The sequence below is a fragment of the Mesoplodon mirus genome (genome assembly GCF_964341445.2).
Source record: "Mesoplodon mirus genome assembly, chromosome: 12".
NCBI classification, from domain to species: domain Eukaryota; kingdom Metazoa; phylum Chordata; class Mammalia; order Artiodactyla; family Ziphiidae; genus Mesoplodon; species Mesoplodon mirus.
The window spans coordinates 84,770,873-84,788,928 of record NC_138988.1 but is presented as its reverse complement, the minus strand read 5'-3'; the positions used below and the strand labels follow the sequence as shown (position 1 = coordinate 84,788,928).

The 18,056-nt window shown below is 40.5% G+C and overlaps 1 protein-coding gene across 1 annotated transcript; it reads left to right on the top strand.

Moving 5' to 3' along the window:
- The first annotated feature begins 9,983 nt into the window (after positions 1-9,983).
- LOC309813411 (zinc finger and SCAN domain-containing protein 23-like) lies at positions 9,984-16,348 on the top strand. Its single transcript, XM_082638273.1, has 4 exons — positions 9,984-10,064; positions 11,035-11,543; positions 11,834-11,963; positions 14,801-16,348. Exons 2-4 carry the CDS (start codon positions 11,115-11,117, stop codon positions 15,562-15,564), a joined length of 1,323 nt encoding a protein of 440 aa, XP_082494399.1. The 5' UTR covers positions 9,984-10,064; positions 11,035-11,114; the 3' UTR covers positions 15,565-16,348.
- Positions 16,349-18,056: the final 1,708 nt, after the last annotated feature.

Here is an 18,056-nt window from a genome sequence, read left to right as displayed (position 1 = left end):
TCCTCCCTTCCCACCCCTCTAGGTGGTCACAAAGCACCGAGCTGATCTCCCTGTGCTATGCGGCTGTTTCCCACTAGCTATCTATTTTGGTGGTGTATTTATTTGGTGGTGTATGTATGTCCATGCCACTCTCTCACTTTGTCACAGCTTACCCTTCCCCCTCCCTGTGTCCTCAGCTCCATCCTCTACATCTGCGTCTTTATTCTTGTCCTGCCCCTAGGTTCGTCAGAACCGCTTTTTTTTTTTTTTGATTCTGTATATATGTGTTAGCATACAGTATTTGTTTTTCTCTTCTGACTTACTTCACTCTGTATGACAGACTCTAGGTCCATCCACCTCACTACAAATAACTCAATTTTGTTTCTTTTTATGGCTGAGTAATATTCCATTGTATATATGTGCCACATCTTCTTTATCCATTCATCTGTCGATGGACACTTAGGTTGCTTCCATGTCCTGGCTATTGTAAATAGTGCTGCAATGAACATTGTGATACATGACTCTTTTTGAATTACGGTTTTCTCAGGGTATATGCCAAGTAGTGGGATTGCTGGGTCGTATGGTAGTTCTATTTTTAGTTTTTTAAGGAACCTCCATACTGTTCTCCATTGAGGCTGTATCAAATTACATTCCCTCCAACAGTGCAAGTGGGTTCCTTTTTCTCCACACCCCCTCCAGCATTTATTATTTGTAGATTTTTTTATGATGGCCATTCTGACCCATGTGAGGTGATACCTCATTATAGTTTTGATTTGCATTTCTCTAATGATTAGTGATCCTTTTTTATCGTGTTAGTATATCTGGGAAATGCAGCAAATAAATATCTGTGTTTTGGTAAATCATTTCACAAAATTTCCTATCCTTTGTTTAAAAAAAAAGATGGTGAAATGTGGGTGGGCCATGTGTACATGTGATATGCTGAACACAGACCGTATTTACCTCATTCATCTTTGTGTCTCTAATATATAAAATAGTGACTGACGCAGAGAAGGCTTGTGACACATGCTGTTGAATGACTGCTTGAAGGGCTCTGTTTATGGGTTGGCATCTATTCAGCCTGAAGAGGGGTCTCTAATCGTTTGCTATAGGATCTGCCCTCTTCCCAGACCTGGTCAAGAAATGACCTTGGGTGCTCAGAGGGGATTGATTACAAACTCATTTCATGGTGCATCATAATCATTGGTCTGTGTGTGGCCTTACTTTCAATTTTATACATTTAGGCTTTTAACCAACTCCTTATAAACAGTCTTGGTCTGAACACCTTTGGGAGTTTTTCTGGAAGACATATGCAGGAATGAAATTGCTGGGTCATAGGTTATGCACTGTGTCAATTTTACTAGCAGGTAATGGTTCCTGTTCCTTGGGAACTAAGAGATCTATCTGGTGCCTTACATGATCATGATGTCACCTTTTCTGTGTGGGTTCCTAAGAGAAGCAGATATCCCAACCAGCCAGGCACCCTCTCATCTGGTGAGGATGGGGTGAGGTGAATCTCCAAGGTAGAATAAAGAACTTCAATTTCAAGAATAATGCCTGACTTCTCAGGGTCTGTTGAAGCAAACTGATTCTACTATTTAAAATACAATGTGGTTAGGGGCTTACCTGGTAGTCCAGAGGATAAGACTCCGTGCTCCCAATGCAGGGGGCCTGGGTTCAATCCCTGGTCAGGGAACTAGATCCCACATGCCACACCTAAGTGTTCACATGCCGCAACTAAGAAGCCCACGTGCTGCAACTAAAAGATCCCACATGCCACAACGAAGATCCTACATGCTGCAACTAAGGCCTGGCGCAGCCAAAAATAAGTACTTTTAAAAATACTGAAAAAATAAAATACAGTGTGATTAAAAGCTACATATCAGACCATGTTGTGGATAAAGGGGAAAATGAAAGGTTTTTCCCTTCTACCCAAGAACATCATCCCAGAAAGGGAGTGTACCGAGTGCATAGGTCCTGACATTGGGCCTGGAGACACCAAAATTGGATTCTGGGGACTGCCAAGGTGAGGGTTAGTGCTGGTAAATTCCTTCCCTTTGGTGTGTGGGACGCCAGATGACCACACTCTAAAAATAAGGGTGAACCACACACAGACAGGCTCACCCAGGGGGCTTCAGCTCAGCTTTTGAATCTCTCAATTTCTACAGTTGGACTTAAGTGATTCCATAATGCTAGTGCCCTCAGGTACCAGGAAATCCTCTCTGTAAGGACGTAATAGTCTATTAGCTCTCAAATTATTTTTACAATCTTGCGAAAACTTTTTTTAAAACTAGGCACAAGAGAAGACAAATAATGCAAAGAAAAGTCAACAGAAGCAATTGAGAGTAGAAACATTTCTACTGGGAATTCAGAATTTGAGTTACTGGGCACAGATTTTAAAATCATACATACAATGTTCAGAAATGAAAGATAAGAATTTTAACAAAAAATGGGAAACAGTGAAAAGAACTAAATGGAAATTCTGAAAATGAAAAACAAAAACAAAGAATTTGTGGATGCATATAGCAGCAGATGAAACAGCTGAAGAAAAAATGAGTGAACTACATAGTTGTGAAGAAAATATCTAGAATGAAGCACAAAAAGGACAAAAAAGATGGATTATATAGGAAAAGGGTAAGAGAGAGAGAATACAGATCTAAAATATTTGTAATTAGGGTTGCAGGAGTAATTAACAAAAACGAAGCCAGACACGATATTTAAATACATAAGAACTTCCTAAAATTTAATTTAGACACGTGGTTAGCTCCATTGACAACCAAGCCCCAATCCTTACGTGCTTTCCAAAACTCACCCCATTAACATAAAAGATCTCAATATTGAGGAAATTCCAAGGTTTTTAGGAGCCTAGTGCCAGGAATGAGGAGGAAGACCAAATATATTTCTCTTATTATAAATCACAATAATCACAGGCACAATCTACCAAAACCCCAGCAAGGATAAGTAGATCATCTGATTGGCCTTTATTTATTAAAGAAAATGAATCAATAATTAATAATCTTCCAAAACAGCACCAGTACAGGTGGGTTCACTGGTAAATTCTACCAAACATTTCAGTAGAAATTTTATAATATTATTTCTTAACAGATAATAGAAGTGGAGGGAATACTTCCTAATTCATTCTGTAAGGCTAGAATTACCCCAGTATCAAAACTAGACGAAGACATTACTTTAAAGGAAAACTACAGACCAATATATTTCATGAATAGATGCAAAAATCTGCAACAATGTATTAGTAAGTTGAATCCAACAATGTATAAAAAGAATTATACAACATGACCAAGTGGGATTTATCCCAGGTATGCAAGGTTGGTTCACCATTTAAAAATCAGTTAATGTAATCCATCACATCAATAGGCTAAAGAAGAAAAAATATATAATCATATCGATAGGTGCAGAAAAAGCATTTGACAAAATCTAACACCCTTTCATAATAAAAATTCTCAGCAAACTAGGGATGGAGAGGAACTTCCTCAACTTGATAAAGAACATCTACCAAAGACTTCCCTGGTGGCACAGTGGTTAATAATCCGCCTGCCAATGCAGGGGACACAGGTTCGAGCCCTGGTCCGGAAAGATCCCACATGCTGCAGAGCAACTAAGCCCACGTGCCACAACTACTGAACCTGCACTCTAGAGCCCACGAGCCACAACTACTGAAGCCGGTGTGCCTAGAGCCCATGCTCCACAACAAGATAAGCCACTGCAACGAGAAGCCCATGCACCACAACGAAGAGTAGCCCCCACTCACCGAAACTAGAGAAAGCCCATGTGCAGCAATGAAAACCCAACACAGCCAAAAATAAGTAAATAAATAAACAAATAAATAAATACATAAATAAATAATAAAAGATAAGCAGTAGCTTCAAAAAAAATCTACCAAAACTACAGCTAACATCATACTTAATGGTAAAAAACTAGATGCTTTCCTGCTAAGATGAGGAATACGACAAAGATGTCCCTTCTCACTTCCATTCAACATCATACTGGAAGACTTAATGCAAATAGAGAGCCCAGAAATAAACCCACACACCTACAGTCAATTAATCTTTGACAAAGGAGGCAAGAATATACAATGGGGAAAAGACAGTCTCTTCAGCAAGTGGTGTTGGGAAAGCTGGACAGCCACATGTAAATCATTGAATTTAGAACACTGCCTCACACCATACACAAAAATAAACTCAAAATGGCTTAAAGACTTAAATATAAGACATGATACTGTAAAGCTCCTAGAAGAGAACCTAGACAAAACATTCTCTGACATAAATCGTAGCAATGTTTTCTTAAGTCAGTCTCCCAAGGCGATAAAAATAAAAGCAAAAGTAAACAAATGGGACCTGATCAAGTGTATAAGCTTTTTTTGCATAGCAAAGGAAACCATAAACAAAATGAAAAAACAACCTACAGAATGGGATAAAATATTTCCAAATGATGCGACAGACAAGGGCTTAATTTCCAAAATGTACAAACAGCTCATACAACTCAATAACAACAACAACAAAAACCCAATTGAAAAGTGGGCAGAAGACCTAAATTGACATTTCTCCAAAGAAGACACACAGGCCAACAGGCACATGAAAAAAATGTGCAACATCAACTAATGATTAGAGAAATTCAAATCAAAACTACAATGAGGTATCACCTTACTCTTATCAGAATGACCATCATCAAAAAGTATACAGAGACTTCCCTGGTTGTCCAGTGGTTAGGACTCCATACTCCCAATGCAGGGGGCCTGGGTTCAATCCCTGGTCAGGGAACTAGATCCTGTATGCTCAGCTAAGAGCCTGCATGCTGCAACTAAAGATCCCACATGCCGCAACTAAAAAAAACAGATCCCACATGCTGCAATGAAGATCCCACATATAGCAACAAAGATCACTCTTGCCGCAACTAAGACCTGACCCAGTCAAATAAATAAATAATTCTTTCTTTTTAAAGTATACAGGGACTTCCCTGGTGGTCCAGTGGGTACGACTCCATGCTCCCAGTGCAGGGGGCCTGGGTTCGATCCCTGGTCAGGGAACTAGATCCCACATGCTGCAACTAAAAGATCCTGCGTGCCACAACTAAGATCCGGTGCAGCCAAATAAATAAATAAAAAGAAATAATAAGAAAAAGAAAAAAAGAACATATATATTCTTTTTTATGGATATGTATATAACTGAATCACTGTGCTGTACACCTGAAACTAAACACAACATTGTAAATCAACTATCCTTTAATAAAATGAATTTTTTTTTGCTTTATAACAAATTTAATCAGTTATACATATACATATGTTCCCATATCCCCTCCCTTTTGCGTCTCCCTCCCACCCTCCCTATCCCACCCCTCCAGGCGGTCACAAAGCACCGAGCTGATCTCCCTGTGCTATGCGGCTGCTTCCCACTAGCTATCTACCTTACGTTTGGTAGTGTATATATGTCCATGCCGCTCTTTCACTTTGTCACAGCTTACCCTTCCCCCTCCCCATATCCTCAAGTCCATTCTCTAGTAGGTCTGTGTCTTTATTCCTGTCTTACCCCTATGTTCTTCATGACATTTTTTTTCTTAAATTCCATATATATGTGTCAGCATACAGTATTTGTCTTTCTCTTTCTGACTTACTTCACTCTGTATGACAGGCTCTAGGTCCATCCACCTCATTACAAATAGCTCAATTTCGTTTCTTTTTATGGCTGAGTAATATTCCATTGTATATATGTGCCACATCTTCTTTACCCATTCATCCGATGATGGACACTTAGGTTGTTTCCATCTCCGGGCTATTGTAAATAGGGCTGCTATGAACATTTTGGTACATGTCTCTTTTTGAATTATGGTTTTCTCAGGGTATATGCCCAGTAGTGGGATTGCTGGGTCATATGGTAGTTCTATTTGTAGTTTTTTTAAGGAACCTCCATACCGTTCTCCATAGTGGCTGTACCAATTCACATTCCCACCAGCAGTGCAAGAGTGTTCCCTTTTTTCCACACCCTCTCCAGCATTTATTGTTTCTAGATTTTTGGATGATGGCCATTCTGACTGGTGTGAGATGATATCTCATTGTAGTTTTGATTTTCATTTCTCTAATGAGTAAAGATGTTGAGCATCCTTTCATGTGTTTGTTGGCAGTCTGTATATCTTCTGTGGAGAAATGTCTATTTAGGTCTTCTGCCCATTTTTGGATTGGGTTGTTTGTTTTTTTGTTATTGAGCTGCATGAGCTGCTTATAAATTTTGGAGATTAATCCTTTGTCAGTGGCTTCATTTGCAAATATTTTCTCCCATTCTGAGGGTTGTCTTTTGGTCTTGTTTATGGTTTCCTTTGCTGTGCAAAAGCTTTTAAGTTTCATTAGGTCCCATGTGTTTATTTTTGTCTTTATTTCCATTTCTCTAGGAGGTGGGTCAAAAAGGATCTTGCTGTGATTTATGTCATAGAGTGTTCTGCCTATGTTTTCCTCTAAGAGTTTGATAGTGTCTGGCCTTACATTTAGGTCTGTAATCCATTTTGAGCTTATTTTTGTGTATGGTGTTAGGGAGTGATCTAATCTCATACTTTTACATGTCCCTATCCAGTTTTCCCAGCACCACTTATTGAAGAGACTGTCCTTTCTCCACTGTACATTCCTGCCTCCTTTATCAAAGATAAGGTGACCATATGTCCGTGGGTTTATCTCTGGGCTTTCTATCCTGTTCCATTGATCTATCTTTCTGTTTTTGTGCCAGTACCATACTGTCTTGATTACTGTAGCTTTGTAGTATAGTCTGAAGTCAGGGAGCCTGATTCCTCCAGCTCCATTTTTTGTTCTCAAGATTGCTTTGGCTATTCGGGGTCTTTTGTGTTTCCATACAAATTGTGAAAATTTTTGTTCTAGTTCTGTGAAAAATGCCAGTGGTAGTTTGATAGGGACTGCATTGAATCTGTAGATTGCTTTGGGTAGTAGAGTCATTTTCACAATGTTGATTCTTCCAATCCAAGAACATGGTACATCTCTCCATCTATTTGTATCATCTTTAATTTCTTTCATCAGTGTCTTATAATTTTCTGCATACAGGTCTTTTGTCTCCTTAGGTAGGTTTATTCCTAGATATTTTATTCTTTTTGTTGCAATGGTAAATGGGAGTGTTTCCTTGATTTCACTTTCAGATTTTTCATCATTAGTATATAGGAATGCCAGAGATTTCTGTGCATTAATTTTGTATCCTGCAACTTTACCAAATTCATTGATTAGCTCTAGTAGTTTTCTGGTAGCATCTTTAGGATTCTCTATGTATAGTATCATGTCATCTGCAAACAGTGACAGCTTTACTTCTTCTTTTCCAATTTGGATTCCTTTTATTTCCTTTTCTTCTCTGATTGCTGTGGCTAAAACTTCCAAAACTATGTTGAATAAGAGTGGTGAGAGTGGGCAACCTTGTCTTGTTCCTGATCTTAGTGGAAATGGTTTCAGTTTGTCACCATTGAGGACGATGCTGGCTGTGGGTTTGTCATATATGGCCTTTATTATGTTGAGGAAAGTTCCCTCTATGCCTACTTTCTGCAGGGTTTTTTTTTTTTTTTTTTTTTTTTTGCTGTACGCAGGCCTCTCACTGCTGTGGCCTCTCCCGTTGCGGAGCACAGGCTCCGGACACACAGGCTCCGCGGCCATGGCTCGCGGGCCCAGCCGCTCCGCGGCATGTGGGATCTTCCGGGATCGGGGCACGAACCCGTGTCCCCTGCATCGGCAGGCGGACTCTCAACCACTGCGCCACCAGGGAAGCCCTCTGCAGGGTTTTTATCATAAATGGGTGTTGAATTTTGTCGAAAGCTTTCTCTGCATCTATTGAGATGATCATATGGTTTTTCTCCTTCAGTTTGTTAATATGGTGTATCACGTTGATTGATTTGCATATATTGAAGAATCCTTGCATTCCTGGAATAAACCTCACTTGATCATGGTGTATGATCCTTTTAATGTGCTGTTGGATTCTGTTTGCTAGTATTTTGTTGAGGATTTTTGCATCTATGTTCATCAGTGATATTGGCCTGTAGTTTTCTTTCTTTGTGACATCCTTGTCTGGTTTTGGTATCAAGGTGATGGTGGCCTCATAGAATGAGTTTGGGAGTGTTCCCCCCTCTGCTATATTTTGGAAGAGTTTGAGAAGGATAGGTGTTAGCTCTTCTCTAAATGCTTGATAGAATTCGCCTGTGAAGCCATCTGGTCCTGGGCTTTTGTTTGTTGGAAGATTTTTTATCACAGTTTCAATTTCAGTGCTTGTGATTGGTCTGTTCATATTTTCTATTTCTTCCTGATTCAGTCTTGGCAGGTTGTGCGGCAGGTTGTGCATTTCTAAGAATTTGTCCATTTCTTCCAGGTTGTCCATTTTATTGGCATAGAGTTGCTTGTAGTAATCTCTCATGATCTTTTGTATTTCTGCAGTGTCAATTGTTACTTCTCCTTTTTCTAAAATGAATTTTTTTTAAAGAAGGACTGTTATCTGAAATATACAAAGAACTCCTAAAACTCAACAATAAGAAAACAAACAAGTCAGTTTTTCAAATGGGCAAAAGATCTGCACAGACACCTCACCAGAGAAGATATACAGATGGTAAATAATCATATGAATAGATGCTCCACATCATATGTCATTAGGGAATTGCAAATTAAAACAACGAGATACCACTACACACCTATTAGAATAGCTAAATTGCTAAACAGTGACAACTCCAAATGCTGATGAAGATGTGGAGCAACAGGAACTCTCATACATTCTTTGTGGGAATACAAAATGGTACAGCCACTTCAGAAAACAGTTTAGCAGTTTCTTACAAAAGTAAACATACTCTTACCATATGATTCAGCAATTGTACTCCTCGGTATTTATCCAAATGAATCGAAAACTTATGTCCACACAAAACCTGCACAAGGATGTTCATAGCAGCTTTATTCATAATTGATAAAACTTGGAAACAAGAAAGATTTCCTTCAATAAGTGAGCGGATAAACTGTGGTACATCCAGACAATAGAATACTCAGCAATAAAAAGAAATGAACTATTATGCTATGAAAATCCATGGAGAAATGAATGTTATATGCTTTTTGCTAAGTGAAGAGGCCAATCTGAAAAGGCTACAAACTCTGGTTCCAACTACATGACATTGTGGAACAGGCAAAACTATGGAGACAGTAAAAAGATCAGTGGTTGCTGGGGGTTATAGGGGTTGGAGTGTGGGAATGATGAATGGGTGGAGCATAGGGGATTTTTAGGGGGGTGAAACTGTTTAGTATGATGCTTGTAATGGTTGATGCATATTATTATGTTTTCTAAAGCCATAGAATGTATTACACATTATATTAACCTTAATATAAACTATGGACTTTAGCTAATAATACTTTATCAATATTGGCTCACTGATTGTAACCAAAGATACCGCACTAATGCAAGATGTTAATAATAATAGGGTTTTTGTGTAGCCGGGGAGGGGGTCTGGAGGGGCCATGTGGGAAGTTTATACTTTCTGCTCCATTTTTTCTGTAAACCTAAAACTACTCTTTAAAAATAAAGTCTATTAGGTTTTTTAAAGCTATTTTTCAGCAAAAAGACATCGGTTGGGAGTAAAAAGGGAAGTGGGAGCCGATATCTGGTGTTCATATAACAAAGAGCTCATATCCAAAATGTAAAAAGAACTTTCACTCATCAATAATACACTACAAAAAGGGCTCTGAGCTAACTCCTGGAGTGTGGCAAGTCTCAGCAACCTTGTGGGTGATTTGAACCTTATCGACTGGCTCAGATTTCCTCAGGAGAAGGCAGGGGGTGAGAAAGAGAGGAATAAAAATCCAAACGCCAGAATGAAGCGCTCCTCCCGACCTAGCCGAACCTGGTGAAGGCAGTAAAGTCGGCGGAGTAGTAAGGTTGATCATAGAGAGGACCGCGCCTCCGGATTCCTAGGCGGGCACCGGAAGTGGCCTCGGGGTCCTGGGCGCCTTTTGCTCGGCCGTTTTGGGTTCCTGGTTGGCCCGGCGGGATGGTGGCCTAAGATTTTGCCATAACTACCTGCCAGGGCTAGTCTCCAGGGAGCGCCAGTCATCCCCAGAGCTGCGGGTGAGCGGTCGGGCTTCTCCCCAGCCAAGCTGCAGAACGCCTCATCTCTGTTGTCCCACGGACCAGAGGTGGGACGGGGAGGGGGTCTTTGCGGCTTGCGTGTCCTGTTCTCCCCCCAGCACGTGCACACAATGCTTGGTAACGAGCTCAGTGACGATTTGTGTCTCTACTGTTCGGTTTGGATTTGTCGCTGTTATTTTGACTTTATAATATAGCGTAAACCACTCAGATTTTGCTTAATTCTCATTCTTTCATACACGATGGAGGCGGGGTGGGGTGGGGTGCGGTGGGAGAGGGAAATGTCTCAACTGAGGGTTAGGTGCTTAATCCCTTATTCCCTGAACGAGCACTATAACCAATTTATGGAGCTGTAGTGTATTACTCCTCTGTAATTGATTCCTTTAAATGTCGTGAAAGTTTTACTGGAAAAATAACTATGACTCGGCTCATGTGTATATTGTCATAGTAAGTTTACTAAAGTGTGGCAAGATCCATCTTCCCTTACCTTGCTAAGGATCAGGAAGCCTCCTTTTCCCTCTACAGGAGTGTCCCAAGACCCATCCTGCCCTGCTGAAGCAGTTCTATGAAGGGGTGGTAGATTATGAGTATACATGAAAGAAAGCCTTGGCAAATGAGCTATGGTGGTCCCCAGCCTTCGCTCATGTGCTTTATTTCTTCCTGTAATGTAGTTCTTATAAACTAAAAAGTCTTTAAATTCTGAGAATGTGGCCTTATTTCCCACAATAGAAGTTCTAATGCTAATATTTATGTAGCACTTTTCTGTATATCAGCAGCCAAGTGCCCTTTCTCAGTAATTCTGATCTATTTTCACGTTTCTTAGGAATATTATCCTACTAACGTTCCACTACTCAGGAACATCACCTTGGCAGTGAGTCTTCATTATTAATAACATAGGTTCTTGACTGCTCTAGTTATTCTGCTGTTTTAATAGTGTGTTCTCCTCCCACAGGAGTGCTCTGATCCTAAGGTTCTTCCTGATTCCTGGTATGTAAGACAAGTGAATCCTATCCTGAGCCATTGCACTCTAAGATGTCCACCAAGTTGAGAGAACACGCAGCCTTGACTCCTGTGGTGCACACTCGAGAGGAGCAGGAGGGACTGAGAATCGTGAAGGTAGAGGAAGAGGAGAACCATGCTTGGGAGCAGAAGCCTCGCCAACTAGGGAATGTGCACCCTTATCAGGAACTTTTCCGCCAGTGCTTCAGGCAGTTCCGTTACCAGGCGGCCCCTGGACCTCGAGAGGCTCTGAGCCGGCTCCGGGAGCTCTGCCAAAAGTGGCTGCGGCCTGAGATGCACACCAAGGAGCAGATCCTGGAGCTGCTGGTGCTGGAGCAGTTCCTGACCATCCTGCCCGAGGAGCTGCAGGCCCGGGTATGGGAGTATCATCCAAGGAGTGGAGAGGAAGTGGTGACTGTGCTGGAAAATTTGGAGACAGAACTTGGAGACAAAGGACAACAGGTGGGAAAAGGGTAATCTATTGTTCATTTATGAGAACCCCAGGGGTCTACCAGCAAAGAGAGTGGGCATGGGTAAGCAAGAGGATTTTATAACCATTATTTTCTGGGCTGACGCATTATCCTCTGTTTTCCCTTTAAAGCTCTGCTGCTTTTGTGAACTGATTAAGACACTGGTTTCTTCATCATTCTGCTTTCTGTACCCATAGGAAATTTTATGTTTAATCAAACTTTGAGGTTTAGTTAGCTATTGCTGATCCTCTCATGAACCCAGCTCTTCTTGTATGTCCTTAGGTCCAAGCCAGTGCACATTACAAACAAGAAGTGCTGTGGAAGGAAGTAGGACCTGTAAGCCTTGCAAATCAGTCACTTAACATCCAGCTGAAGTGTGATCCTTGGGAGCATTTTCCTCTGCAAGAGAATGGTAAGCTTTAAAATGTGAATCTTTTGTGATCTTTTGAAAGCACTGAGTATAGCATCTGCTAGGAAGCAGTATTTCTGGTGAAAAAAGTGGTATCTAGAATAGCAGAATAAGTTTAACACCAGAAGGTTATTTACAAAGTGAGCATATCTAGAGTTGATTTAATTTTGCATTGGGATATGTGGTATTTTTTAATTGGGTTATGATAGTGGTTTACAATTCTAACTGTGAATCCAAATCATTATGGAACCATTTTAACAATACAGATACCCAGATCTACCATAGATTTACTATAGTGGGCCCTAGTACTATATGTTTTAATTAGCTACTATAGAACAATAGTGGTAGCTTATATTTTAAAAATTCAAGTAGTATAGAAAAATACAAAATGAAAATAAAAGTTCCATTCCGAAGAGTTAACCACTGTTAACATTCTCTAGTATATACTTCTAAAATTTTTCTTGTATATTCAAGCCTCTCCCCACTTTTTAGGGAAAATGGTATCATGAGGTATTGACTATATTTTTAAATTTTTTTATATTTTTGATGCTCTGGCATTTGGGGCCTTGATCATGGACAGACTGTCCTTCCCAGGGCTAGCTAATTCCTAGAGACAGCAAAGGACTCCCCTGCAAGTGGGCCTTTCATATACAGTCCAACCAATCTGGAGCCCAGTCCCCCAACCATCTCCTTTATCAAACCTTCACACACCAAGCCAATATTCCCCCTGCCCTAAATCACCCCAGGGTCAGATACCAGAGAACTAGGGACCATCCCTATAGCCCAGAGTGTGCCAAAAGTATTCAAATTATCCATCCTAAGCTTGCTCAGCATACCTACCCTGCCTTATCCATTCCCTCCTGGGGAAACTCCAATAAAGGCTCTAGGCCATGCTCTCCCCTCTTCCCCTTAGGCCTCCTGATCAATCGTGGTGCTTTCCTATGCAGCCCTGCATGGCAGACTACGTCTTCTGTTCCTTGGGATCTACGAGTGTAAAAAATTTCTTTCTTCGTATAGTCCTTTCCATGTCTGTGTGTCTTACCATACCCGCTGAAAACAAATCCTGGATACATCTTAACATACATATTATACACACCACTTTGCATTTTGCTTTTTTTTTTACCTAATGAGAATATTCAGGACATTATTCATTCATGCACCAAATACTTATTGAACATCAACTACGTGTCCAGCAGTATTCTAAGCATTGGGGATATAGAGGTGAACAAGAAGGCCAACATCTCTGCCCTCATGCAACTTACATTCTAGTGAAATCAGTAGGTACCACAATCTCAGTTCCTTCATTCAGTTGCAGTCGATGTTTGTGGCCTAGAGAAAACATGCAGAAATAACGTTATTCTTATCAGTAGAGTTATTTTATTCTTTTTGATGTTTAGTTTTCTGTTGCATACATGTATAATAGTTAATAGTCTCCTACTGATATGCATTTAGGCTGTTTCCAGTATTTTCGTTATTTTATTTATTTATTTATTTGGTTGCACCATGTGGCTTCTGGGATCTTAGTTCCCCTACCAGGGATTGAACCTGCACCCTCAGCAGTGAAAGCATGGAGTCCTAACCACTGGACTGCCAGGGAATTTCCTCTTTTTGTTATTTTAAACACTGCATCAGTGGATGTCTTTATGTAAAAGTCTTTTGGCTCTTGTGTGAAAATATTGGAGGAAAAAAATTCCTTTAAATGCAGTGAGAGATTGATAGCCACTGGATTAAAGTAGAAAACTTATTATGTAGCCAACAAAGTGATTACCTCTAGGGAAAGTAAAAGGACACAGGGTGATGGAGAAAGATGAATTGGGGTTTGGACTTTTTACTTTTATACCTTTTGTACTGTTGAAATTTTTACCATGAGTATCCTTTTTACAGTAAAGATAAAGAGCGCAGTCTTTGAATTCAGATAAACCTGAGTTTCAGGCCAGGCTTTATCACTTAATAGTCCTGTGATCACAGACCAATTATTTAATTTCTGTATTTCAGTTGTTATATCTATTACCCAGCTCATTGTGTTGCTGTGAGCATCACCAAATATTGGGTGATCACTTGGTGTTTTAGCTATCCCATTTCCATGTAACAAACCACTCCAAAACTTAGTGGCTAAAAGGAACAACCATTATGTTATCTCTCACAGTTCTCTGGATTGACTGTGATAAACAGGATGGTTCTTCTACTGTACATGATGTCAATTTAAGCTGTAGTTATCGGGGGGCTTGCCTGGACTGTGATGCTCGAGATACTTCACTCACTTCTCATACTTTAGCAGGAGATGGCTAGAAAACTGGGCTTAGCAAGATTCTGAGATGGATGGGCCTCAGGTTATCTCATTCTCTCACTCTTCATGTGTCTCTTTAGCGGGGTAACTGGACTTCTTACATGGTAACTCAGGGATCTCAAAAGCATCTTTATACAGTCTTAATCCTTGAACTGACGTATCATCACTTTCACCATATTCTGTTGGATAAAGCAAGTCACAGGCCAGCCTAGATTCTGTGTGGGAGGGGGGTGGACTACACAAGGGATGAATGCTAGAAGGTATGTTCATTGGAGACCCTTTGAAGACTCTCGGGAAATTTACATTTCTTTCCTGCCATTCTGAGTTTTTAGATCTGGGCTGGGGCCCAAACGTGTTTTATTTATTTATTTTTATTCTTATGACTCAAAGGTGCAGTGAGTATCAAAAACCATTAGGATGATAGTTCTTGCTTATTTAGCACAATCCTTGATATTACTAAGCATTCATAATGTTATCAATTATTATTACTAATCTTACTTCCAAACGTATATGTGGGACATGTGGCACTTAAATAATCGACTTGCTCTTTCAGCAGGAGCTGAGACCAGGAATATGACTGGTGAATTTGCTCCAAAGCAGGTTTCTGCAGAAAGGAATTCATTGGTTGCTTTCCAGGATCCAAAGTGTGGAGAAACTTTTCAATATAGGGGTAAATCAGAACAGCAGAAGGTCAACCCCATGAGAGTAAAACGACACAAATGTAAGGAGTGTGGAAAGGCCTTTGCTCAGAGCTCAGGGCTTGTTCGACATTGGAGAATTCACACTGGAGAGAAACCTTATAAATGCAATCAATGTGGAAAAGCCGTCAGTTATAAATCAGCCCTTCTTTCACACCAGGAAATTCATAATAAAATAAAACGCTATCAGTGTAATGAATGTGGGAAAGCCTTCAGTCAAAACACAGGCCTGGTTCTTCATCAGAGGATCCATACTGGGAAAAGACCTTATGGATGTAAAGAGTGCGGTAAATCCTTTAGTCAAAGTTCACACCTTATTGGACATCTGAGGATCCATACTGGAGAGAAACCCTTCAAATGTAATGAGTGCGAGAGGGCCTTCACTCAGAGGTCAGGACTCATGGAACATCAGAGAAGTCACACTGGAGAGAAACCGTATATGTGTAAGGAATGTGGGAAAGCTTTCCGAGGGAGCACCAGCCTTACTCAGCACCTGAGGATCCACACTGGGGAGAAGCCCTATCAGTGTGAGGAATGTGGACGAGCCTTCATTCAGAGGTCAAGCCTTGTTCGTCATCAGAGGATCCACAGAGGGCAGAAGTCTGTTTCTGTATCCTAATTGTAAGAAGGCCTTTAATCATAAATCAGGCCTTACTGAACACTTTAGAAAGCTACGCTGAATACAGACCCAATCACTGTGTAATAAATTCAAGAAATTAGGGATGTGGTGTCTCCATTGTTATTCTAAGTAGTCAAACTAGAAGAGATTCTGATATCATCCAACAGATTGAAAGAAGCTGGTAGCTTGTCACTGGGGCAGACCATTCACATTTTGGCCTGAGTCTGTTGTGGATGCTGCTATTTCTTTCTCCCATTCCTTTGGTCCTTCTCCTTTGTGATCCTTCAGCACTTTTGCTCCTTGAAGTCACTACCATCACATACCTTGAATAGCCTGGTGATACAGTGGCTCTCAGAATTTGAACAGAAGATCACTGAGACTGTTAGTGTGCATATTATGCAAAGGAGAACTTAGCAGGATGAACAGGAAACGTGATGCTGTTGTTTAAGTTATATACATGAGGGGTAAGCTAGCTACCCTAGGATTTGGAAGATGGCCAAACACATGACACCTGACACTGGACAGATGGGATTGACAGCAGTTAATTAGCCGCTTATAGCCTAGGGGAGGAGGGCCACTTGGGAGCAGAGTGAACAAATAGGAGCTCTGGGATACAGGCTTTGTAGTAATAAGATGGGGTGATGTCTGGTTTCCTTGGGAGGATATGATTGGCTTGTTTGAATAATTTCATGGGCAGGCAAGGTAGGTTGAGGAGTGTAGTTAGTCCAGCTGATGGGGAACAAGCCAAGTGGGGTCACTTCCTGCTGGGTGGGAGGCATATATAGCAAGAGCAGAGGAACCGATGGTTAGGCTTTTGGGTCCCTGTGAGGCTCAAAGATGTCAAGGTAGCACAGGATGTTTTAGGCCTTGCTGCTCACTTTGTCAACTTAGAAAAAAGGCATAGTTTTTAGGAAAGAGTTATAATGTATATCTGTGCCCTCAAGAGTGCTGTTTATTCATATGTACTCTTTTTTTTTTTCTTTTTCTTTTTGAAACTCAGTGATACACATTCCTCCTCCAATTTATCTCTAGGAAAAAATCCCAGAAATACCTTTGACCATCCAGCATGCCAGTTGGACTTGATCCCATATTGGTAGTGGGATTGAAGAGACATCAGGTAGCAGAGTCTATAATGCTTCTCCTGCATCTTTCTGACTTTCTTATGCTAAAAACCAGTGGAGATCTCAAGCTCAGCTCCCTCACTGTCCACTGTTATCCTCTGGATACCTATGTCCTCATTATGCTTTAGTTTATCTTTTCAGCCTTTGGAATAGACAGTCTGAAAAGCATTGGTGTTGTCTTCTACTTTGAATGAAATATACTTTTCACTATGAGGAGGATTTGAGAAACTAGAAAGTTTATAAGGTAGAAAATATATAAAAGTGGGGTATTTCACTATATTCATATTTTTATAGGGACGGTATAAATACCAACCCAGAAAACTCTGGAGGTGCTAATTGTTCGTGCTTAGTGCCGTCACTTACTTTGTTTTGCCTTGTTTCAAGGCTCAGGTAGGAAATACCTGAGAGGTTGACGTCTACAGGTCAGAGGGAAACACCTATGACAAAAATAAAAGAGAAGTGGATAGAACATTAAATCTCCCTGAAGTGAGACACCTTGAAATTTAAAATGCAGACTTTCACAGAATACTTGTACATTTGAGGAATTTTCAACCAAGTGGATGAATTCTCCTGTGAAATGTGCTGATGAACTGAGCTTTTCTGGCAGTGGGAACTATGCCAGAGATGAAAACTGGCATCCTAAGGATCAGATACATTTGGCAGACATTTGTGTAGCTCATTCATTGTTTTTAGGAATTGAATTAGCTGTCAACTTAAAACTTAGAAATTTTATGCAGAAATGGGATTTCTATATTACTTTGAAAAAAAATAAGATCTGGCATCACTGGGCCAGACCTCTTACCTTCCAGTTCTTTCCATGCCCCACACTCCAGCTTCATTATGTGTCTGAGCCCTAGAGACGTTTGAATTTGCTTATCTGGAGAATGACTACTTCAGAGGAGGGTTTTATTTAATCGCAGAGTAAACTAAATAGAAACAAGGTGAGGTCATCCTTGACTTTTTGATAGGTTGTTTGCAAAAAATGGAAAACCATAAATTGAGAAATTTGAAAAGTAGGATACAGGTTTCCCCTGCTACCTGAAAGTGAAGCATTCCTATGAAACTTTTTGTAAGCCGAAATGGCATAAAGCAAAGAGGCAGTTACCTTAGGACACATTTTGCTAACGAATGCACAAAATCGAGATAAAGCACAGATGCTCACAGACACAGTTCAAAGCTATAGTGGCTTAATGCTGAGATGCTGAGTGTCGTTCCCAGGGAAGGAGCTTGGTGGTGCCACTCTTACTGCTTGATTTGCGCGATACCTCTCTACAAGGCTGGCTGCAAAACAAATGCTGAACGCTATTTTCGGTTTTCGCCTTTCTTGGCAAACAAAATCCTCTTCGGCTTTCTTTCAGTCAGTGAAAACAG

What these genes read in the sequence shown, in the direction of transcription:
- LOC309813411 (XM_082638273.1), top strand. Translation starts at nt 11,115, where the DNA reads ATGTCCACCAAGTTGAGAGAACACGCAGCCTTGACTCCTGTGGTGCAC. An exon ending in TTGGAGACAAAGGACAACAG is followed by an intron (nt 11,544 to 11,833) that starts GTGGGAAAAGGG and finishes GTATGTCCTTAG; the next exon opens with GTCCAAGCCAGTGCACATTA. An exon ending in TTTTCCTCTGCAAGAGAATG is followed by an intron (nt 11,964 to 14,800) that starts GTAAGCTTTAAA and finishes TTGCTCTTTCAG; the next exon opens with CAGGAGCTGAGACCAGGAAT.